General features: G+C 43.7%; 1 protein-coding gene across 3 annotated transcripts in view; it reads left to right on the forward strand.

The window, feature by feature from the left end:
- Positions 1–25,668, forward strand: part of LSAMP (limbic system associated membrane protein) — a 412,942-nt gene that overhangs the window by 39,886 nt on the left and 347,388 nt on the right. For 2 of the 3 annotated variants that reach the window (XM_072326671.1, XM_072326673.1), the window contains exon 2: positions 4,317–4,370. The exons of the other annotated variant lie outside the window; for it this stretch is intronic. In XM_072326671.1, the coding sequence (XP_072182772.1) occupies positions 4,317–4,370 (54 nt within the window). The remainder of the gene's footprint in view (positions 1–4,316; positions 4,371–25,668) is intronic. 3 annotated transcript variants of the gene reach the window in all.

The following is a 25,668-nucleotide window of genomic DNA, read 5'->3' on the forward strand; positions in this document are numbered from 1 at the left end:
GCACAGCCCGAGCTCCTGGGAAGCCGAATGCGGGCAGCCTTTGTGCCGCGCTGTGCTTTCAGCATCAGGCCACATACAGTTAACAGTCCTCCCCGCACCCGCACCAACGCCCCTTCAAAGAGAAAATTAGATCAAAGTTTTATCAGTTCGCCGTGTTTGAGAGTAACACATGCCAGGATTAATAGTTCTCAATTTTTCAGAAATATTAAAATTTGCTCTCTATTGTCAGGACAATAAATCTTTTAGCCCGCAAGTTCATCTTGCTCTGAGAACGACCAAGCGATTACTGACCCCAATTACACAATTAAATCTTTGAAATAATACTGTTTGATATTAAACAATTACATTTCTCATATGAAAATATCACCGCTCTCTTGCCAGCTAAGAGAGTATTAATAATGTATCTACACAGATTCTATTGTGTGTTAATAATGAATGTCTACAAAACCTTATAGGACGTTAATACTGCATGTACCCACAAAGCTCTATAGGATGCTAATATCCACCCACAAGGCCCTAGGAAATGCAAATAGTGAATGCAAGGCAAGGAAATGGGATTCCCTATCCATTCTAGTCTTTAATACAGCATTCCACTTTGAGCAGTGTAACATCACAGGAAGACAGGAGGAAGGTGCGGTCAGATGCTCGTGAGGACGAGGAAAAGAGCTGTGTGTGGCTTCTTGAGGTCTAAGATGTGAGTGGTAAGCATCAGAAGTGATCTCTGAGATCTAATAAGAACTGGGGGTTTCTGGCATTGACTTTGGTGGGATTTGGAGTCGAGAGTATGAGAATATGTGGGGCATAACCATGTCTAGTCATAGAGCAAAATGGAAATGTGGAAGGTGTTGGTACGCTGAGCAGGAAACCCTTAATGCACTTGCAAAACACAAGCATGGCAGTCTGGATATAATTAATAATTGAAAGCAACAATATTGCACAGGGAAAGGAAAGATGGAAGCTGTCTCAAAGAACTTAAATGTGGAGATGTGAAATAATATCTGAAAAGATGGAGTAGGATGCTCCAGCATGCATTAAGCTGTAGGAAAATAAAACAGTGAAAGGTATGATAAGGGCCCTGCTTCACTGGTGTTGGGCTAGGTGACTGAAATGGTTACTGCTGCTTGTGCTGTCGCTGGTTATGCCATGGCTGTATGTGCTCACAAATCCTAGTAGCACAAATGTTGGTTAACAAGCATCCGCAGGATTTTCACAGTAATATTTACCTCCCGGTTGCTGCGGGATGTTGAAATACATCCCTGAACCTGATGTAAAAATAAGCAACTGCAGCATCTTGTCGGATGACAATAACGTGGCTCTGCAATCCCACGCCGGAAGCTAATAATTCAAACCCACAAAATGGAGATTGCTTAGTAGTTCTGGAAAGGTGCATTTCCTTTTTTCTTTTTATACTAGATCCTGAATACTGCAAGTACAGAAACGTCTCTCTTTAGTACCAAACAATATTTTAAAGTTGCACTGAAGGAAAGCTGCCCTACAAATTGCATTGTGTTACAGGGCGGGTGAGGTATCCTGCAGCCACAGGTTCATTCCTATAGACAGCACTTTCTGTTCCTCGAGCAAGCATGACCTGCTTGGCAGAGCTCCTGGTTGTGCCACTTGGCAGGCTTGGCAGCGTTATGGTTGGATGGTGCACACTTCCATATCCCATGCTGGATGAGGCCCCTTGAGACAGACAGGCTGCCAAACGTGTACAGAGTATTCAGGCCGCAGCATTCTTTGTATGAGAAGTGACTTTAGAAAACATAATCCCTGGCTGGTAGAGTCAGAATAACAAAACAAAACAGGAGAATAAAATGAAATGAACCTTCAGACAGGTCCCTTAGGAATAGACTGGGGCACTGGGTAACAAAAGAACTATTTGTTTCCACCATAAAACACTCCTTTTGTGTTCTCTTCTGTGTGTATTGCAGTGAGTATATTGACTGGCAGGAATGTTCATGGGAGCACTGAATTTTATGTAAATATTAGAGACTATTTGCAGGAGGCAAATTTTGAACTCATATAAAGTAGTATTCTCTATGGAAGCCTGATCCTAAAGGTTACTCGAAAAACAAAAACACAGAGTGGGATTTACTGAGTGTATTTCACAGACAACGTATCTAACTCAGCTCCGATTTTGAATATCGACTATCCGGGGACAGTTTGTGGACAAACAATATACTGAGAATTATTTACTGAGACAAGTCAGCAAATAATTGCAAATGACAAATAAATTTGAGAAAATTACAAACTGCTTGTGGACAGTTCATGAGCAGAAGCGAGGCAAAATTAATCAGATAAATTATTCACAATGAATGAATCTCTCAGCTCTAATTAAAACTCTGTAGGGTATTAATAATACATGCGCGCAGAACCACAAACAGAGTCTTATAACCAAAAGGATCCGTCTGTGTCTGCCTCGCAGACCTTCCCATCCTAGAAGGGAAAGCTGCTGTTACCATCATGCCTCGGTATCTTGTTGTGTTTATGTGCTGATGCTGCTCGCTGCTGATAAAAGCCCTCTTTGCAGGCGGTGTGTGTGGTTAGCGTGGTAGGTTTCCCACAGATGTTTGTGGTGCAGAGGATCTGTTCCCTCGGAGTTCTTTTTGCTCTTCCAGCCCTAGGGGGATTCCTGGGGAATATGCATAGTGTTACCACTGCTTAGCTGAAGTTCTTAAGGTTTTTTTTCTTTCGTGAGTGTTGCAAATGGTTTTGAAAATGATTTATTTATTTATTTTTTTCCCCAAGATATGGATACAAAGACCTAAGGGCTTAATCCTGAAGATTCTCACAGTGGGAACTTGACTAGCCCGGAGTTCCCTGCACCAGTTCTGCCAGCACCCCCAGTGGCTCTCAGCCCCTTGTATTGCAGACTGGGACTCCCTGCACATAGGTCTGCTGTGACCTGGTGTGTGCTGCCTGCTTAAAGGGAAGCCTTATCCTAACAGGAGTATTTTGAGGGGTTTTGTGCGTAGCAGGACTCTCTGCTATGGACAGGGAGCAGAAGCCCAAGGCAATAGGCTGAGTGCTGGTGGTTCTGCCTGTTGAAAAATATGACAGTAAAATAAGGAGACTTGCTCTTCCTCTCTCCCAGACTCGTGTTATTTTGCTCTGCTTTTGGTATAACTGCATCTTCATACTCTGAAGAACTCCCCAAACCCATTCCCCCTGCCCTGGTTCCCTGCCTTGCAGTCAAGACCTAGTCAATCAGAAAATTGTTTAATACTTCTTTTATTCCCAAGAGATCTCCTGGCCTTCTGTGTTCCCATTCATCAGCTTCTTTTCTACCAGCTACCCCCACCCCTCCTGCATCTTTTATCTGCCCAAACCCTATCACTCTTCCCCTCTTCTTTTTTCACTTGTCAAAAGGAATCAGAATTCAATGAGAGCAAGCTGCAAAATATCAGCATTAATCCCCTTGTTCTCATGGGGCCAGCGCCATGAGTCGCTGGGTCTCCTTATCGGCCCCAAACTGTATTTCACCAGCTAGAACCCTTCTGATAGCGTAAATACCTGCCATGCAGGTGTCTCCAGCTGACAAGATAACACATTATCAATCATACATCCCAAATTTATGCAATAAGCCCATCTTCCTTCTGTTTATTTCATCTCATGTTGGATGCAGAGCTGGGGAAGGGAGGAGCTGATAAATTAAATCCTTCCTGTTCCCATACACTCATAGAGCCAAATGACACATCTCTTGCCTATCCAAAGCAAAGGTATTTCTCTCCTGTAATTCACTTATTAGCAGTTATGGGGTGGTGGTGGTTCAGAAGAATGGTTTAAGCAGTAATTGTCAGTGGAATCACATTCAACTTTGTAATAACGCATGGTTCCAAAGTGGGCACTGCAGAAACTCTTCCATTAGAATTACCTGCTGGAGTGTTGCTTACACTGATCATCAACTATTCTGACCTGGAAGGGACCTATAAGGATCATCGAATCCAACACCCAGCTCCTCAAAGGACCACCTCAAATCTAAACCCTATCTCTGAGAGTGATGTCCAAAAACCACTCAGTGCTGTGCCCACAGCCCTGTGCAGCCCATTCCATGCCCACCGCCCTGTGGTGCAGACCCTGACTCCCAGCTGCCCCTCCCCTGGCACAGCTCCATGCCCTTCCCTTGGGCCCTGTTGCTATCACACAGAGCAGAGCTCAGTGCTGCCCTTCCGCTCCCTGTGAGGAGCTGCAGCCGCCATCAGGCCTCACAGGTGAGAGTAGTGTAGCTATGCTCCCAGAAGGTTTGGAGCTTGACTCCATCTCCTCTAGACCTCATTTAAAGGCTGACCACCACTAAGGCAGCATCTCTCTTGCAGATTGCTCCCTGGTGGAGATTGCCTCAGCATTTCCCAGTGAAGGCATCCATATTGGTGAGTTTTTCCTTATAAATAACCTTTTGAATATCTGTTACCATCTTTGTATCGTTCCACCTTGCAGTTTCCCCATCCCAGGTGCAGAATCATGCACTTGCTCTTGTTAAGACTTCATGTTCATGGGTTATTGCTCATCCCTGTACAGTCTGCTAAGATCTCTCTGCCCTCAAAGGAGTCAACAGATCATCCCATTTAGTATTATCTGCCAACTCTGTATACCTTCAAGTCCTTTATCTAAGTCATTGATGAAAACCTTAAAGAGAACTGGCCCTAAAAAGGAGTCTTGGGGAACCCCACCACTGTTTGGCCACCAGTCTGATGTAACTCCATTAACTGCAGACTTTTGAGTCTGACCCAACAATTCACTCATTGCATTAGGTTTTTGTCTGTCTGTATGATGGATATTTGTCCAGAAGGATACTCTGAAAAATAGTATGAAAAGCTGTGCTAAAATCCAAAAAGATTACATTAACTGGCCTCCCTTGCTCAGCCAGATCGATAACCTTCTTATAAAGGTGATTCAGTTGGTTAAACAGGACTTTCCCCTTGTGAACTCATGCTGGCTGTGACCAATGACTGTGCTGTCTTTCAAGTGTTTTTTCATTAACTTCCAGAATAATCTCCATAATTTTGCAAGGCAACAAAGAGATACTGACAGACCTGATATAGGAGAGAGACGGAAGGTGTTCAGGGTACATCTTGCTCTTCACTGGCCATCTTAGGTGCCCACTACAGTCATAAAGGAGGGCGAGACCTTGCCTCTGTGAATCATAGAATCATAGAACGGCCTGGGTTGGAAGGAACATTCATCTGAGGGTGATGGTAGCTTGAGGAGGGTGCCAGTGGCCACTGAGGAGGCAGCTTGTGAAAGCCCTCCGTGCTGGCAGCTCACCTTCCTCCTGTGACAGCCCCAAATGGTTATTGTTTGCTGGTGCTCACTGGCAAGGGACTCAGGACAAGCAAGACTGGCTTCAATTCGCAACTCTTTTAGTTGTGTCCTCCAACATGATTCAGCCCCGTCAGCAAGGTAGATATAGTGTGGGATGTACATGAAGTAGCTTTCTTTACTAAATGCTGCAGAGCAGAGTAGGGCTGAAATTGATCTTAGGTGAGAGGGATGTGAAGGGATATGCAGGATCAGTGGGGTTGGGGTTTCTTACACTTTTAGTTATGTTCTCTGAACTCTGTAAAGTTAATGGCACAACTTCCATGTCTGTAACAGGTATTGGTATAAAATACCTTTAACCAGTCTAGTTTGTTTTGTTTACTGTAGGGAATTATGCTTTTATAGTAAAAGGAGTCAATACAGGTCTAAGGGTTGCTTTGGTTAAAATGTTTGGATAAGATTTCACTGTCTGAAATAGTCAGACCTGTACACAGTACTGAGTTGACCGTCTTGACCTTCCACTGAAGTCTGATCTCAGTGGTAGCCGTTGTATACAAAGGTCCAATTTAAAAGTACTAAAAAAAAATATAAATGTGAGAATGAATGGTACTTAGTAAGTAAAGGAATAGAGATGCAGTGCCATTTCCATTCCTACAAGGTGGCATTTTCTTTGCTCCGTAGCACCTCTGGTTCACAGAGTGGCTGATGATGTGTGGGGAAGGAAATAAGCAGCAAGAGCAAATGACCTCATAGGCAGCAAAGAGCTTGGTTTCCATTGCAAATGCCTTTATTAGGATGGAAAAAATGGGGGAAAAAAAAGGCAGAAAGTACAAGGCAGAAAAAGGCCTGGAAAATATGTCTTCTCAGTTGTTTCCACAGTATCTGTTCCTAAAAGGGGTTGTGGCTCCTTAAACGTATATTTAACCCTATCCTCATAAGTATTTCTGTTTGCTAATGAAGGAAGATTCTGAAAACAAGTGAGCCCAGGTGTATTGCAGGGCAGTATTTATCGTGGTCTCTATTCTGTACTTGAATTGTAACGTGCTTGGAGCAGTGACTGTATCCTTGGTCTTGGTGTGTGCAACACTTATCAGAGTGGATTTCTGTTCCACAAATGCAGCTCCCATGTGCTGCCTCAATACAGAAAATTAGTGATGGTAATAAATCACGGCCAGCTCTGATTCTGCAAAGACCAGTTGTGTGGGAGAGGAAAAGAACAGTGGCTGTTAAACCTAAATCATAGATGTTCCTGTACTCTCTTAAAGTCTTTGTCCCCTTTCAGTGCCTGTCCTTGCTACTTATTAAAAAGTAAAATGACTCCTTTAGGATGAAGGCTTGTTCTGTTGGTACCGAAGATCCCAGCTTTAAGCTCTAGGGACAGGTGTGGTATCTGCCATCGCTCACAGTGCCCAGAAATCAAAATGCTTATGTCTGTTATGTCAGTGAGTGTCTGTCTCTCAGTGACAAGGGAGTCACTTGACTGGTGGATGAGCTATAATGAATTAGCTAGCTGAGCCAGTGTCCCTTTTCTTCCCATCACGGGCAATTAGTATTCTGTACCACTCAAGTCCTTCCAGATGCAGGAGTCCCCACCTTTGCACTGAGGCACTACAGGGAGATCATCTCTACCTCTGGACCCTCCAATTTTCCATGTAGCAGCTGATGCCATTCTCCAGACCTCTACCTCTCTTTCATCCTTGGGACCTCTCCATAAAGACACCTGTCTTATTCGATTAGGCCTGTTCCCTTTGGGGACGTGGAGATGTATGGATCATGTCTACTGCAGTTTCCATCTCCAAACTATGACATGTCATTGATCAGCATCTTCCTGCTCTTGTGTCTCCTCTCTCAGTCATTAATGACCTTGATGGACACCTTATGTTGTACTCCTGTGTTTTCCAAGCTCTGCAAATCGTGCTGGTGATGCAATCAGAAACCTTCTGTTTCTTATCCGTCACTGAAGTTTTTGTGATATCCACACTGAGAGAGAACATTAACATGAATAAGCATGATGGAGGGCTATAAAGGTTTTATTATCACAGTTTTAGGCTGTTCATCTTATAAATGCCAAACTAACTCCTTGGGAGGGAAGTGTGTTGGGTAGCACTTGCAGAGCAGTCTGGGGAGGAATCCCAGTGGGGATGGAGGGGATGAAAGACAAAGGAATTTGTGTTGTTCACAAAAGCAATCTGAAGGTAGTTTGCAATAACCAACCCTCAGCTACATGCAGGTAGTTTGAAATTATTGTCTTGAAGTAGCCTAACTTTGTGCAGTGTAGAATCATATTTAGCCTCTTACATGCACTAGTTAGGTTTGGACAATGCAATTAATACAAAGTTGTTTGCATAATGCCCAGGGCAGCTGCCATAAACGTGTGCACATTTCTCTAGGCCTGTGGATGAATATACTGTGGATATGTGAGCATTTTTCTCTTATTTACTCCTCTCACCCCTCCTCCCCTTTTAAAAAAGACAATTTCTCTGCATCTTTCCTTGGTCTCTGGACTGTGACTTTCAGACAGTTTTTGATAAGTCTGTGTGGGTGTGGGTTGTTTTGTCACTTATTACCTGGGCACTGCAGAGCTCGCTGAGTTTAAATTTATGTGTTCCGGCTTTTATTGCCGTGCCACTTGGCTCTTTTGAATTATCTCAGTCACCAAATGAATTTTATAGTCCATTGGGGGCTGTCCATGCTTGTTAAGGTGATATTTCCATCTCCAGTGTGCTGTGGAATCTCATCTGCCATGCAGCGATCGCTTCTGCCGCCAGCTGCCTATCACTTCTTCAAAAAGCACCCCCTGTTCCTTGGAGACTCAGGCAGTGTCTGGTCGTGTTGTAGCAGGGCTCCTGGGAAAATGCACAGCTCACAGCGGGACGCTGCTTTTGCTTAGGAAAGAAGCGTTTGATGCTGTTGCATTGTTGGGTCATACCAGCTGCTTGCCCCTGAGCCCTATTTCAGGCGCATCCCCCAGTAAAGAAGGATTATCAAGCAGAGAAGATGGTCCCATGGTTGGAGATCCATCCTTTTGTTCTGCCTTAAATTGTTCTCTCTCTCTCTTCTGGAAGCAGTTCTGATATTATGAACCCCAGTCTCACTTTAGTAAAGTTGTCAAAGTTTCAGGGGCGTTTTGAGAGAGTTTCCCATGCCTCACATCAGGTCTCATAGCACAGCAGATCCGCATGGTAGCAAAGGTATGAGAGTGAGCGAGGAATTTATTACTCTGCAGTGATGAATGCTCTGGGTTTGATACAGTGCTGAAGCGTGAGGAATTGTCCAAGGACAGACCTAATGGCTCGTACTCCTAGCAGGGATCACAACGCTCTCCCTCTCCATCTCTGCATCCAGAAGACTATCTTTCCTGGGAGACTTCACCTCTTCCCAGTGCCTCCCCAAGGACTCCCACAAGCACTTGCCATCCCTTTAGATGTCTCCAAATGACTGTTTCTGTCTTGGTACCTTTTACCTGTTTTCCTAGGGACCATTGGCAAAAAGCAATTTGTAAGTCCCTTGTGCCATTTGTTGGCATGGCTGATAAGCAGCCCATGTATGGCTTAGCCAGGAGTCTGCAGCTGGAGAGATCAGCTCTGTTTTTCAGCTACTGTATGTTATTTATCACGATGGCAATACAATGATTGGTCTTCAGATGATGTGAAACTCTTGCATTTTTGCCCTGATCCCCTTAACAGAGCTCCTGGTGGAGCCAACCACTGGAAGACAACTTGCTGCTTTCGTTTTCCTGCGCAAAGGGTTTTTTGATGGTATTTCTCAGAGAGTCTCTGCTGGACTCTGTGTGATGCTGTTTCCTTTCTCCACTCCTCCATTGTAAACCACCAATCAGTGATATATTGCAGCTGTTTTCATGATTCATTTTCTTAAGCCTGTCGTAAGGCTAATTGCTTTTCAGTTTAAGTCCTGGATCTTGCAAATTACAGTGTGTGGGCACTTTGCAGGATCCAGGCCCCAAATTTTCATTCCCCGTTGTCATTAGCTGTGCTAGACTCTGCGTTAATCCCTCTCCAGCTAACTGTCTTCATACAGCAATTTAACTGCTTCATATTAACCTAGTGTACCTCTTCCTGCTGATTGTGTGGAGTTCCTATGTCACCCTTGTGAGCATCCCTCCTATCCCTCCTACTGAGTGCAAATAAAAGCAAATTATAAACAAAACAAAGCTTAAAGCTACACATATCCTCCCTTTCTCCCTGTTCTGTCCCTCCAAAACAAACAAACAAAAAACCAACAACAAAACAGATTCCTTCCATCTAAGGATCTTGATGTACTTTGCAAACGGGAGTGAATTAAGGGTCACTGTGTCCCCCGTGAGGCTGGGAAGTCTTGTCACAAATCTGTGTCAGCTAGCACCTGTCTTTATGAAGCACATGCAGCTGCTGGAACTGCTCAGCCTCTGCAGGGATAGAAGTCATTTCTTCCTGCTGCAGGAAATTAGCTCCTACCTGTTTCTGTTCCAAGTGGAAAAGAGGGTCCATTAGGAGCAGAAGGCCTCTTGGGGAAATGAGAAATTCTGACTTCTTTTAGTAAAGCTAACTGGATTAAATGTGTACGCATAAATAAGCTATGTATTTTAGAGGCAGGAAAAATCAGACATAGAAAGACAAAGCGATATGTCCAGCGTCATGCACTGAACCAGAGACAGAGTGAGGGAATCTTCATCCATTGTTTTAACTGCAGAACCATTCCCCTTTCTGCAAATAGCAGGAAATTTTGACTACTTGTGGCCAGCAGCATGAAATTTGGGCTATACAGCTAGGGATTCAACAGAATGGCTTTATCAGAAACTCCAGATTTGCTTACGGGCTCCAAGGGAACAGTCTTTCTCAGGAGATTTCCACTCCTTCCTGCTTCAAGGAAGATTGTTTTCAAGGAAGACAAGAGCAGCTGTCTTTCTGGTGGTATCTTGCCATTCCACACTGTCCCCGCAGCCCCCAGAAGGCACACTGGCCTGCCCTCAGATGAGATAGCAAAAGGTACCAGGTCTTTTTCAGGTTTGGCTGAATTTCTGAATGTAGGCTTGCATTTTTTTCTCTCTTGCCCTCACTGCTCCAACCCATCCCCAATAATTATCTCTCAGATTCATCCTTTCCCTCCATCCCGATTCTCCTTAACTGCTCATTGAGATTAGGGAACATCCTTTTAGTCTCTCTCTCTCTCATACTCATTAAATCTCCTTTTTATTTCTTTTTTTCTTTATCTTCATCTCCTCCTTCCTAGACTGTCACTAAATTAAAAAAGAAAAAAAGTAAAGAAAAGCCCTTTAATGTGTTAAAAAAGAAGAACTCTTTGAAAACGATACCGTCTGTGTCGCTTCTCTCTCTCTGCCTCTCTTGCTGTATGCACTTATTTATTTTTACAGACTGAACTAAAACTGGCTTATTGATAAAAGCCACAGTGGCTGCTGTTTGCTGATGATTAGATGCAAAGAAGCGGCCTTTCCGTGCTCAGATAGGTAAATATGTAAAAGGTGTTATTTAAATTGAAAGAACAGACTGACAATGTGCATTCCTTCTCTCTTCAACACCGCGTGTCACAGGCACAGATGTCCAGGAAAAAGACTGGACTAGAATCCAAAGATAAAAGCAGAGTTTGCCCACAAATGTGCACTTTAACCCCAGGCACTGCTTTCAGAAACTGCTGATGTCTCCAGGCCCTTGAGTGATGTTCCTCTTACTAGCAGACTGCAGATTACAGCATCTCAACCCTCATGGCTTCCATTAGTCAGCCCTAGTAAGGAAATGGTACAGAAGAGCGGCTTCTTACCCAGTGGGAACAAGATCGGGATGTTCTCTTTGAAAAGGAAGAGAAAAAAAGGTAGCCCTTCACTGGTTTGAAATACTTGAGGACCAGTCCTAAACAGCTTCTCACAGTACCCTTAAGTTCTGGAAATTCAATGTGAATCAATGTGTTAATAGTCAGAAAAGACTACTAATTCATCTTCACTCTAATCTGAATGTGTTAGTGTATGAGCGTGTGTCCAGCTTATCTTTGTTCTATCTCTCTTGAATACTGGGAACAGTGAAACTGCAGGAGCTTCTGTGTTAGCTACCCACACTTATCCAGAGTTATGTGCCTATAGCAAGTCAAAGTTATGCCCTTGCACCTTCAGAGCTGTTGGCAAAAAGCTTGCTGCAGGTAGCTTGCTGCAGTCACACTTCTGGTATCGGTAATGAGGTTGGAAACTCCTGGTAATGGAGCTCCAGACCATCTGTGTGTGTCAGCTGCCCAGGCACTGACATGAAAGAGATGGGTGTGATGGCATGTAAAATCACAGTAGTGTTGGTTGGAGGGGGCCACTTGTTGGGCCTCTAGTCTCCTGTCCAAACATCTCTGAGAACACCACGTGTCAAGATCAAAAGTGCTATATCTCAGTAGGTTAATTCCCTCTTTCTCCCTCCTTCCCCCTGCCTCATCACTGCTGCTACCTTCTCAACACTTTGCCAGCACCAAGGCAGCCTTGGCTGCCTATCTAAGTCTCTGTTCTAGAGTCACATGAGGTGGCCTGTATCAGAGCCAGAGTAGATCCAGTTTTGCTATTAATTTTTAATTCAACTGTGATGTGCTTCTGGCTAATGAGCAAAACCTGCTTCAACCTTTGGGTACCACTGCTATAGAAGGCAAGGAACAGGTCCAGTGCACTGTGCAGTGGGGCCTTTTCTATGTCTGTGCAAAGGCCCTATGGTGGAAGGTGTGCAGGGTGTGCGGAGAAAGAAGAGAGCATTTAGATAGTTGGGAAACATGACAAATTCTTATTCTTCTAGTCCGTTCACTTGACTGAAGAGTTGATGTCACAAATAAAAGGTACATTGTGACTTGACAAGTGCTGGCCTAGGAGAACATTCGTGCCCAGAGGAGACAGCAGTGAAGGCCTCTCATCTGGCCTGTGCCCACACACATAAAAAAATGATTAAGTAGAAAAAGAGAAAGAAAAGCTACAGATTGATAAAATCAAGAACTCAAACTGAAAGAGCGAAGTAGGAAAAAGACACAGATAGCAGAAAGAAGAAACTCTGCATCATGGGGAAGGCCAAGATGATTTATTTTCATGAGCAAGATCTAGTCTTGGAAAGGTGGTTTGCATTTTTTGTTTCCTGTGTGGTTATCTATAAGGAGGCATCTGGGTGAATCTATAATAACAAGTGTCAATTTTGCTGCGTTTAATGAGTGATGTAGTTTGTACTGGAAGAAATCGTGTAATATACAAGCTCACATTGCTGCACTGATCCAAGGAACTCTGTGATACCTTTTAGTTTGCCCTTCAGAGTGAGTAGGACTTGATTCTTGACAACATCAACAAAACGTTCTTGAGAATACAGCAAAGGTGGAAATGGAGGAGAAGGGTTTCTGCCAGGCCCGTGACCTGATTACTGCTGGTAGCATTTTGTTCAGAGATAGACATCGGCCTCACTTTTGCAGTGGAACCAAACAAAACCCACAGCATGTCCATCTGCATTTCAAGCTGTATCATTATGAAGTTGCCTTCGAATTTTCCAGTTCTGTGTGATCCTGCTGCCCTTGGCTCCTGTGGTAGAAAATACCAGTTTATAGAACCAAGGGCTGGAGTTACCTCAAAAAAGCCACGAGGCGCAGTGAAAACATGCATTCTAACATCTTATGCCTCAGAGACGCTGCAGGCATTTACCAGATCTTTCTCTATGATTCTTCAGTGCTTAGTCACTAATTGTTATTCACTGCTCCCACAGAGCAGTTTGTTTCTTATGACGTGTGTAAATGGCACACTTATTATCAAACAAGGTTTGAGAGCGAGAACAAATCTAGTTTATTCTAATAAAGTGAAAATTAAAACAGTGGGCTACACTATTGGAAATGGGAATCATGCAAAATGAGACAGCAAAATGGACTGTCAGTTATCTATGTGACACTTTTCTTCTCTTCCTAGTTCTTTATTGAGAAGCTCTCTCCCAGCCTGGGACTCCTTGAACTGAGAGTGAATGCCAGCGGTTATTCTTCTTGAATGAATAGCCTACACAGCATATGGCCTTCCAGTTTATAACCTCCCACCTTTAAGGAACCATGGCATGAATGTGCCTTTTCAAAGTTGCTCCTTACCTCACTATTCTCTCTTAGGAGTTTTTTACTTACAAAGGAGAGTATTCACTAATAGCATCCTTTCCCTTTCTTTTATACTGTTCAGATGATTTCTGAGAGGGAGAAGGAGAGGAGAAATAGTTGGAAGGGACCTGCAGAGATTGTGTAGTAACAACTGCCTGGCCACTTCAGGGCTAAACAGAGGTGAAAGATTTCCAGAAGTACGGAGCATCCTCTAGAGGGTTGGATGACTTCCAAGAAAAAAAAAACAAAAATGAATAACTCTCAGGTTTCCATCTCCTGTGCAGGAATCAGGCCCTTCATTTCCTTTGATACCACTCCTGGTGGTCCCCAGGCAGAGCTATCAAATCTTAAGATGGTAGGACAGCCATTGTCAGGCTGGGGGCAGTCCATATACAGGGGGACTATTTGCCTCTGTGCTATAACTGATAGTAGTGAGGGATGCCAGGAAGGATCAATGTTGGATTGTTCCCTGTCATTCCATATGAGAGGTCAAGGAAAAGATGTTTCCAATGTTTCCATCCTACGTGCCTAAAGGCTGCTTCTGCTCCTGACTCTCTGGCTTTTTGGCTGTTTTTTCTGTATATCCTTTTGCTGTTTTGCTTACTTGGATGGGAATCTCTGAGGGACTGTGAGAGTCTCTACCCCTGTATGCCCGTACAAGATCCAGCAGTTAGGGGCCTTACCATTAGTGGGGCTGGTGAGCCTAAAAACAACCAAGCATAGCAGTTGGATTTTTTGCTGGGGTGAAGTTCATATCACAGTGTTAAAAGGTTTCCAAGCTTCCTCAGACCTGGAAACTGATCAAATAAAGAAGAAAAAATGCTCAATTAAACTAACACGAAAAAAGCCTGAAGGGGTCAAAAAAACTGAAGGCAGTGGTGCCCATTCCCCTCGGCACATGGCAGAGCAGCCTCTCTCCTCTTGCTACAAACGCAGGCCTGTCACTTCAGAGAGACTTATGGTCCTTTCATTTCTCTGGCTGTCACCACAACAGCAGAAAGACCACCCTGGAAGCCATCATCCCTTCTGCTTCCCTCCCCTTCTGAGCAGGAGAAAGGACAACCTGACATATTGTACCTGTTTTCCTCCTGGGGAAGGGAAATTGAGGGAAGTTATCCGTTTTTCCATTGTTGGGGCCTGGTCACAATGCAGATAACAGCACCAGCAGGGGGTGGCCATGGTTGGAGATGTGCAGCACATCACCTGCTGTGAAGGCCTTGGGGGCCACTCTGCTATGTGCCACTGGGATTGAAGCGCTTTATTCTTTTATCAAAGAGAATTTAGATTGGACATCTAAATCCCTTTAAAAATAGAGAAGTCTTGATGTTCTCTGTTCCCAGTGTTTGATGTGGGAGTGTTGCGAGGGGCAGGTAACATTGGTTTCCAGGCCACATCTTGCGTTGCACAAGTCCTATGGCAAGGTGGGGCAGAAGAGTCCCAAACCTACTGTGAGGAGAAGGTCCTTACTGTGACCTTCAGCTGGATGGATGGGGATGCTTTTAGTTGTCAGAAAGATGAATGAGTAAGTAAAGGCTTCTTTAGATCTCTTAAAGGGCTGTAGTGAGCTTTTTCCCATGGGAGGACATTATGAAAGCTTGAGCATTGAGTTATGGAGTTTGGCTTTTATGCTTCTGGTGACTGATGACTCATATCTTTGGTTTAGAAAGCCTTGCTGTCCATTTGCCTGCCACAACTTCCCTCAGTTTGAGCAGCAGTGCATCATTTGATATTCCTTTTTATGTACAGGTAATATGCTCCGTTATGTATAAGCATGGAAGGCACAATCACAAACTTGAAAGGTATTGGGTTAGCAGAGTGCTGTGGGAGGACCAGGAGGGTGACCGAGTGTCAGTAGCTCTATTTTCTTAGTGTAGAGGGGAGATTTTTAAAGGGTTGCAGCGTACCACTGGGAATTTGGTGCTCAAGTTCCAGGTTTTTAAACATGCTGGTGTCTCAGTAGGTTTAAGCAGTATAGAAAGATGAAGGTAGTAGCTCTGGCAGTGCAGACTTAAAGACATGATCCCCTATGCTGGAGGTGGCAGGGAAAGAGGCAGTGGGATGTGACTGGAGGGGAAATGCAGAGGAAGCTCAAGTGTGGTATCACCAGCAGAGTAGAGGAGGAGGATGAGCTCAGGGTGAGGTCAAGCTGGTGAAAAGGACAGACAGGCTGAAATTGCTGTAGGTTTTTGTAAGTGGGAAGAAGAAATTGAAAACTCAAGAAATTGAAACTCAATCCAGTGGACACTTCAGAAACAACAGAGGGATGAAGTGGGATAGATGTGCTATGACAGGATTTCAGGGCGAGGAGAGAGAATGCTAATAGCTATATTGTATACGCTTTGTGTGTCAGAAAAGCTAGGAAGAAATTGCATTGTATGGAAGTGAGCAGGAGTGAGCAGCCAGGCGTGTCTCCCAGCTGTCAGGACAAAAAAGAAGGGCTTGGGTGCTGGCTACGTTGCAGAGTTGTCACCGTCCCAAGGGACTGCCACTTGAAAGCCTCTCCATGGGAGGTTTGCTATTTCCCCTGTCAGCACTGCAGTCACTCATTCTACACACTGAAGAAGCGACCCCCAGGACTCAAGAGACCAGGCTGGGTCATAGAACCTTCATTCCTCTTCCAGACCTACCAGCTTTCCAAAGGCTTCTGCTTTTGTGCACTCTGAGGAAATGAACTTGCTGGAGGGAAAGGGCACAGATATTGTGTAGACTATTTCAGTGGAGTTTAATTGCAAAGGAGGAAAAACAATTTGTAAATGAAATGAAGTACCCTGTTTACAATTAAGAAGTGTAAAGAATGATCTGAGAGGAAACTGACATTTTGGCAGTCTGATGGCACAATTGAAGCCACAGGAGATACAGCTGAGCATCTCCAAGTAGCAAAGGAAGCAGTGGCTTTTAGAGCAACAGGAAGGCAATTAGCTTTGTTTTCCCTACACTTCCTTAGATGTCTGCTTGTTGTTACCTAACTGTCCTGTTTTCTGTCTGCCTCTTCATCCTGTGTTCTGCTAGGCAACATGCACACCAAGGGTCACGCTAGCCTGAGGGGCAGCTGAGAGGGGCTCCAGTATTACCGCCTGTAAACTGAATAACATCATCTAATCTAGCACTTGCTCCCACACTAACGAGATGAGTGGGAAGGGTTTTCACATGAGGTAGCTACATGTTTGCATGTCTGTCTATCCATCTGCATGTTGCAACAGAGATGTGCAGTGGAGGCTGGGTATTCCTTGTAGCTGAGGATCTGGGGTTGTTTTCGCTGTGTACATTTGTAGTATAGCCCTCAGGCCCTCCCCTGGGTGGTGCGAGACTTGGAAAAGTGGTCAGAAGGAGCTAGAATCCATGAAGCAGTCACGCTTGGTAAGATGCTGGCAGCAGTAGCTGTATAGCCAGTTGCTTAACAATTAAATAGGATGTCTGTACTCTCCTAGGAATTCTGCAGTAAAAATTAATAGTGATTACATAGTGATAATACAGTGGTTCTGATAATAGTCATATCAGCCTGTATGTAAAGAGATAAGAGCCAATGCTATAAACACAGTAATATCTATGTGGAGAGTAGTCTTAAGAACATCACATATGGTAAATGTGGCTATAGTATTTGCAATGAACAGTGTAGTTCTTTGCCTATAAACTGCAGTTTTCTTGCAATTAACTTGCCTCATTTTATTCCTTGTTTCCCCGCCTCTCTCTGCACTGTTGTAACTGCATCAGGAATCTTAAAGATTTTTGCTTCTAACTTAAGTAAGAAACTGTGCTGAGCTGAGTAGAAGATGCCTGTTAATATTCACAGTAAACTTCACAGCAAAGACTAAGGCAACAGGCAAGTGTTGAGGACAGTCTCATGCTCAGAGCGTGGAAGGCTTTCCTGCATTGCCACTTGCATTAGTCTTTCTTTTTCTTGCACAGTGCCATGAGAAAACATGTGAGGAAATAGATAAAAGCTTTTTAAGCTGACTCAGTAAGGTTAAGGTGCCTTTTTACTCAGTATATGCACACTTAATGGATTCACAACAGCTGTGTGAGGAAGTCCAGCCTCCTCTGAGAAATGGAAATGGGCACAGAAATAGTGGGAAAACTATCACACGCTGGTGTCTCCTGCCTGTGGCTTCAGGGAGGAACTTGGAGCTGCTCTGCACTTTCTTAGGGCTTAGTCCCAAGATACTCATATGTTCTTTGAGTGCCAGCAGCCAAGGATGGAAGTAGGAAGCTCTGAGGTTAATGTTAGTATAAGCTTTTTTGGGGCACTTTGAGAAGTGGGGCTGTTAATGGAGGGAAGACCTTCCCTAGCTATACTAAGCAGGTGCTGCCAGGGTTGGAGAAGTGGGTTACTATCTCTGGATATTCCTTCTCACTAGAAACACAGGAAGGAGACTTAGATTCAGAAATCCTATTAGGAGTAACCTGCGCTGACTGGGGTTAGCTAGTTTTCTGTGGATTCCAATGTGTGAAAGGCAGTAAGGTTTTCTCAGGCCCACGTGGTTGTGCTTTGAGAAAGATGGCACAGTGTGTGGTAAGCTAACTGATCAGCACGGTGCTCTGGGATGATAAGAAGGGATAGGTATACTCAGTGAGAGGGAATAAGTCCGCAGGAACACAGCAGATTGTACAGCCTGGACCCCACTGTTCGTGCTTTACACACAGAGGTAACTGCCCAAAATCTTGGCCTTGTTCTTGGCCTAACAAAGAGACATTCCCATTGGGTGGCATCAACTGCAGATGCTGCCTGTGGGTTGATGGCAAATGGTTGATCACAGCCTGAACCTCTGATTAACCATCTGAGGCAAGTGATGAATCAGCTGTGGGAGCACAGATGAAGGTAATTCTGCTGTGCTCCTGGAAGGGGTAGAGCTCGGCTCCACCTCTCCCATATCCCACTTAAGGGCTGACCACCACTAAGGTATCATTTCTTTCTGGAGATTGCTTCTGTGTGGAGTTTTTGCAGCAAGCCTCAACATTGGCAAGCATCTATCTTGAAGGCCTCAGAGTTGGTGAGTCCTTTTCCTTAGTTATCCTCTGACTATTTATTTCTAACTGTATTTGTATTATTCCAACTGTACATTATACCTGTATTATTTCAACTGTATGATGCTATACCTGCATTATTTTCCCTGTACGATTGCTGCACCCTTACCAGAGGGAAATCTCTTTCGCTTCACAGTCATTCCTTACTTGTGTCATTGCTTATTGGTAGTCTCTACATCTATGATCAGTTATTTTCAAGGATGAAGTATAAGAAGAGTAAAATTTCATCAGAAAGTCTCTGAGACCTCATTAAGTATTGCAACCACTGCCACTGAACTAGCCTGATGGGTTAGTTTCCTAAAGCCGAGTTCAAATATCTGCCTAGTTTCATGTTTTTGTTTTTCTTTCTCTCTTTTTAACGTTTTAAGAAGAATATTAAAATTTAAATGTTTTGCTATTTACATGTTAATGATATTGTATATTTTATGAAGGCTGCCCTGAAAGCAATGTCTCCTATTTTACTGTGTTGACTCATGATATCTGAAGCGGATGTTGGTGGTATGGCAGTAGATGTTGAACCTTCCCACCAGCATTCCATCACATGTTGGTGCTGTGCACCAAATGGCAGCAGAGGGGCAGTCTGTCACAGTGGCATCTGATGTGGAAGTGCATATGAAGCAAAGATCACAGAATCATGAACACCCATGCAATTCTGCAGGGCTCTTAGGACTCATATGGCCATCTGATTGCTATCCAGTATTGTTTTTTGTTTTGCTTTTTCATGTTGATGGTGATGAAGTAGCAAAAGGAGGTCAAAGCACAGTCAAAAGGGAATTCAGGGTCTTAATAATGTGATAAGTGAACAATTAGCTGATGGGTTGGGCTCCGTGGGTTACATCAAACTGATGTCCAGTTACTGATGGTGTTCCATTTTAGAGCTAATTCTCTTTAGTGTTTTCATGAATATATTGGATGCAGGACTTGAAGTTATACTAAGTGTGTTTGTGGACAATGCCAATGTAGGAGGAGCTGCTGTCTCCCTTGAGACCTTGCAGAGAGATCTTAGCAAACTGGTGGGCTGGGCAATTGCCAACCCTGTGAAGTTCTACAAGAGCTAGTGTGTGATTCTGCACCAAAGAAGGGGCATGAGTCTATGCTCCTGTGTTTATGCACAGACCAGTAGATGTGAGGCTGGAGAATAACCACACATTAAGGGGTGAGGGAGTTCTGGCTGACAGCAAGTTGAATCTGAGTCAGTAGTGTGACCTGGCAGCCCAAAGGGCAAACCATGTCCTGCAGTGCCAGCACTGCCAGCTGGGCAAAGCGAGGGGTCATCTTGCTTTGCTCTGTGTTGCCGTGGCCTCAGCACCAGGAGAAAATGGGGGAGGTCAGCAGGCAGGGGCCTGGAGGGAGAGAGAAATGGAAACTGCACTCTTTTCCCTATCTTCCCATTTCTCAGTCTTCTCTGTTTGAGACTTCATGTCAAATACCTCTGTGCGTGTTCCTCTCCCCACTCCCAAATCTCATCTTTCTTCAGAGCTTTGGCTTTAAATACATACACATATATATGCAATTAAATGCAGGCTTTGACTTTTCGCCTGGGAAACTGGAGGGATAAGGTGAGCTAAGCTTTTAATTACGAGTACCCATTCTGGGAGGCAGGGAATTCAAGCTGACAGTAGATGCTGCAGTGCTGTGCTTAATCCCATCTTACAGGGAAGGGAGGGGAAAAAAAACATGAATCTGCTGGAGAAAAGGTTTCCTGAGTATATAAAGAAAATACTGTTTCTTTTTGCTTTCCCTTTTCAAGTCTTCTTCTTTTTTTTAATGTCAAGTAGCAATTAAACATTCAATACTGAGAATTTGATTATGGCTTTTACTAAGGTGAAAGCATGAATGTGCTGTGCAGACCCCTAGCAACGTGCTGTTTGTGCTAGAATGGGTCATGTTCATCCAGGCTTCTTGCAGTAACTTGGCTGGAGTTGAACCACAGATACTCTTCTTTGGTTTCTGAGTGATTGTCTTGGTGGAGAGGTGAACAGTGTTAGGAGTTCAGTGGCATTGCTTCCAAACCAAGCACAGCTGAGGTTGCTTGGGGAAAAAATAAAAGTATGCCAACTACATTGCATGGTCCAGTCCCATTCACAACTCTTTTCTTTTTTTTCCCCTCTACTCATTCTAGTTATTTGTCCCTGCATTTTAGGATCATAAACTGTATCTACAGTTTACAGTCTGAGTCTACAAAAGGAGGTAGGATCAGGCCTGGAGCCAGGATGGTGGATGCAAGTCACAGGCAAAGACTTGACTGAAGAAGGAAAGCAGAATACGAATAGGCATTCATTGGGTTGGTTAATCAGTGGCACAGTGGAGTTCTTGTTTTGTTTCCATGCTTTGGGGAGAGCTGGGCCAACATCAACGTTTCAGATGGGATTTTTCTTAATTTGAGATCTTCTATCTGAACTTATTCTTACAGTTCTTGTTCTGCATGAGTTTCTATTTAGCATCTCCTGACAGCTTTCTGCTATAGACTGTGACCCCCTGTGCGGCATAATAGCCGAGGCCTTTGCCTAGCCTGCTGTTAACTGGAAAACCTGACTGTCTTACTGATATGAAAAACCTGAAAATTTCACTACTGCCTCTGAATATCCTCTGTAATACCATCATGCCTCCTGATTAATTTCCATAATGCAGTTTTGCCAGGTAGACCTCTGTAACCTTCTAGCTGACCTCCCTAACCTGCTGTTCCTCACAGGTTCTTGCTATTAAGAGCTGAATAATCCAGCCAAACCTACCGCCTTCAAACAGATTAATGGAGTAGTCTGGCATTTATATAAGATGGATTCCCTTCTCCAAAGATATCATCTGTACAAAACCTTGATTTGTTGGCCTCAATTCTACTTTTTTTCTTTATTATTTTTTTAAGATGCCTCTTTTCCTTTGCTTGAATTCATCAACTTAGAAAACTGAGTTGTATTTGCACAGCTACAGTGTGTTGCCTGTGATAAAGGAAACCTGTCCCAAACTAGCCAGCATTCAGTTTACGATTTAACAGTCTGTATTAGATTCACTGCTCTAGGTAGACTTTTCTGTGCCACTTCAGTCAAGTGGGAAGTGTGACAGTGAATTTGGTGCTTGCCTAATGAAGCATGGGGATCTGACAGCATAAGCATTCTGTGCATAGGCGAAGAAAGCACTTGAAAAATTAAGACATTTCTTAGCTTAAAACTAATAGTGTGTGCATGCATGTATGTGTGTGGGGGCATCTCAAAAATGCTTAGAATCCCTATGAGCCTAGTTGTGCCTTTTGTGAGTCTTGTGATGTTTGGCTTCCAGAAAAAAATGTGAATCACTTTGGTGAATTTTGTTCTCAGTCTTTGGGATTGCCTAATTTCTCATGGCTTGAGTACTGACAGCGTTGCCCAGCTTCATGAAACACGGTAAAGATGAATGCATGGAGGCTCTGTGATATTGGGCTAGTGTGGTGATTAGGAAGGGGGAGAGAAAGACACAAATTGGTCTTGGAGTCCCTAAAGCAGCACAGTAAATTTAGGGGTTGGATTTATTTGTGGAGAGAATATTTTTGTTTATTTTTTTCCTGTGGGTTTGTTTCCTATTGCCTCCTTGATCTGCATTTTGCCAGATGGAAGGAATCAGCCCAGAGCAAAATTTTCCTTTCTCTCTTGGCTGTGCTGGTCCTGAAGGAAGGGTTCTACAAACAAGCAGCAAGAATAAATGCAGAGTGTTGTGGTGCCCAGCTTTGTGTGCTGCTTGAATGCTCTGAGTCATCAGTGGGGCAGAGTTGAGATACAGAGTGGGACTGTGGAGGTCTGAGCTGAGGCCCTCAGTCTCTTGGCTTGACTCTGCACCCACTTCTCCACCTCCAGCCATGGCATCTCCTTCTGAGAGGCTCTTGTAAAGGTGCTTAGCACAGCCATGCTGGATTCAGCTCTCTGACTACTATCATAACCTGCATTTCAAACCACCTTCATAGCACCAAGCAGATGTGGAAAAGGCTTGTGTCAAAGCCTGTTGGGAATGGATTGGTGGAAAGAGGGAAAACAGGTGGGATGTAATAAGCACACTGGGGAAGGAGCAAAAGAGAAGGGAGCTCTCTGATCTGTTGTCTGCTCCAAGTACCTTTGCCGTGGGCTTGCCCCTAAGGTGATGCTAGACAGGTGAGACTGAATGTGCAGTTGGTACGTCAGGAGGATAAGTCTGAGAGAAACGTTTATTTAAGACAATTGTGATCAAATATTCATCACCTCTCACTCCCTCCATCCCACTACGGCTTCTTTCTTGCTTCTCTCAGCTGGAAAAGTCTTCAGAGTAAAAGAGGGAGCAGCACTTAAATGCTTATTTATGTTGTCATTTCTAGGCATTTTATCAGGTTTCTAATGAAATAGATTTTCTCTCAAGAGGTGCATATTTTCTGAGCCAGAGGGGGAGAACACTACAGATTGCTGAAAAAACTGCCCACATTCAATACATTTGTTGCATTATTAATGACGATAAAAGCAAGGGGTTATAAACATTTTCTTTTCAAAGTACTAATTGTAGCTGACCTTAGCTTTAAAAGAAAAAAAACGTACAAACAAACCCAGTGAGCCTAAAATGTAACTGTCAGGGCAAGACTCTCTTCTTGACAATCCCCAATGCTTTCACATATATCATTTCTAAGAGCGCTGCCAGAGCCAAACCATTTGGGACTAGAATTATAGCAGAGATTAGCAGGATTCTGTTCCAAGAATATCTTTATGGTGATCACTTGTCACTTGTCATTACAAATAAATCCTATTGGTCTTCTTTCCTCGGTCTCATCCTTGGCTTACTTACACTTGAGAAATCATTCTTCTCCTCTCTTTTAACAGCGAGCAAAATTCAGGTTGCTTCTTCAAGTGGCTGCTGGTTTATCCTGACTCAACACAGCCATCCGTTCTGGGTGGGGGAAGATGCAGGAGTTTTTCATGTTTGTGTTTTGTCCTGTAGCTGGTAAAATGTGTTTTAGCTGGTGTTGCTGGAATATTCCATGTTTCTGCGTTTTCGCATGGGACAACAGTATATGTGCAAAGGAACAGACAGGTGATCCTGCATCCTGTTTCCTCAGACAAAATGGAGGTGCTTTTTGAGCCATGCCTCTGACTCTCAAGGGTACCAGGAGTGTTCTACCAGAACAGGTTTCTTTTTATGCTGTATTGTCCACATGCACACAGGAGAGGCCGTGTGAGTAAAACAGCAGAAAACAAGTGCACGAAGAAATAAAACAGGCCGTTCATTTTCCTGCACCAGTTTAGTGGGCTAGCTAGTTGATGGGAGAGCCCAGCTATCATGGATCTTGTTGTGGAGCCCCACCTCATGAACTGCATTTCTTTTCTTGGATGCTGATACAAGCAGGGCTCTGGACAGGGCAGTTAATAACTAGACTGTCAGCTTCAGGGATGCTGCTGGTGCTCTTGTTCAAGGCAGCGGGAGGCAAATTTTGCTGGCTGAATTCTCCACAGCTGTCATGAAACCCACTGAGTTTTTATGGGTGATGCTGAGACATCCTAAGTCTAAGCAGCAGAAATGGAATATGAAACAATTAAAGAAGATATTGCACTGTTACATGAACAAATCAAGTTAGTTATCCATGTGAATGTTCAGGAGGGTTGAGTTGAATGGTTACCCACTGACTTGTGTTGCTTTCTCTGGAGCTTTAAGAAAAAGAGACTGTGTTTTAACATCGGAGCTTAGGCTGGTGTTTGAATATGCTTTAAAAAACCAAACACATTCACTGATATGTTGGCTTTGTTTGCAACAGAATGCCTTATTTCTATTTATTACTTCAGCCATTCATTATTTATGTTACAGCAACAGCTAGAAGCCTCTTTCTGCTAGGTGTCATACGGACTCATTGTAAGGGGAAAGTTTGTCTCCTTGTTGGCTTGAGATGTGGGCATGCATTCAGAAGAAGGAGAAAACTAATTGCGGAACATGGGAAAGGCTCAGGTCTCTTGGATTCTGGCTTTTCAGTGTAAGCAGTGGCCCTCACAAAGAGCTGTATGAACCAAAGCTGTTGCCCTCACTTTATGTGATGCCTTTAATTTGAACTGACACTGAATGGGAGCCTTTAAGTATACCATACAACAAGCTCTGCTTGAATGGAAGGTCTTCCAGAATTATATTGCACAGCTGAAGAGGACTGCGCTGCCTGAAGCTGGTGGCCTCTGTGCTTTTCTGGAGCATAAGCTGTTTTTTCATGTGCAGAAAACTAGAGGTCTTGCTTAGCTTCTCTCCTTAGTAGAACACATTGTCCACGTTCCTCAAGGTACCTGGGGAATCTTCCCCAGATGTGCATGCTAAAAACTGAATGTTTTGATGGCTGCTTGTCTCTGAGCTTAAAAGCAATCAGACGGAAAGGGACCAAACCCTTGGGGATTCACATTTGCTTTCGTTAGGATAATTAAAGAGCAGAATAAGCAGAACAGACTTCCCCATTTTAAGATGCAAATGAAGGATTCTGTGAATGGTGTTTTGGATTGAGTTTTCCTTCGTGCTATGCAAAGAAATGAAATTTCCAGCAAGAAGAGGAATAGGATGATTTGAGGGTCTTTATTTAAATGCATTTTCTATCAGTACTTGAATATGGGACATAGGTGATCCCCTGATCTTGGTAGAAATAGAGTGATTCACAGGAGTGAATCTCCCAAGGGATTTTCTTGGTTGTCTGTTTCTCTCGAAGAAGAGAACTAAAGCTGGCTTTGAAGAAGAAACTTTAGAATTGTTTCAGTAGCACAACAAAGTGGTTGTAAGGGGAAAGAGATGGAAGTTGCATGGGGATGGGTTTCAGTGCAAGTGGGAGAAGTACTAAATGGAAAAGACATGTAGATGCAGCACTACAGGGCTTGGTTTAGTGATGGGACTCACTCTGTCTGACTAATGGCTGGACTTCATGACCTTGAAAGCCTTTTCCAACCTAGGTGATTCTGTGTTTCCCATGTATTTATTCTTCTTTGGTGGATGTGCACAGCAGTAGTACAGTTGGCTGGATGTGGCTTTCCTACAGGCTACATTGGTGTTCTGTGAATGCAGCAATACAGTGAACCTGCCACTGTGTGGGTGACCGTGGAGGAAATCATAGAATCATTAAGGTTGGAAATCACCACTAAGATAATCTAGTCCAACCATCAACCCATTGCTACTATGCCCAAATGAACTACTTCTCTTCTTCTAGCGCAATATGGAAGTTCTTGTGAACTTGACAAATAAATCACCCTCTTCTTCCCCCGTCACACAGAAAGGATAAGTAGCTGAAAGTATACCTTCCACAAGTCTCTGAAACAGTGGTACTTTCTTTGTGAGTAGGTACTGTAATGGAAAGAGTTG

Source organism: Excalfactoria chinensis, chromosome 1 (assembly GCF_039878825.1).
Source record: "Excalfactoria chinensis isolate bCotChi1 chromosome 1, bCotChi1.hap2, whole genome shotgun sequence".
NCBI lineage: Eukaryota > Metazoa > Chordata > Aves > Galliformes > Phasianidae > Excalfactoria > Excalfactoria chinensis.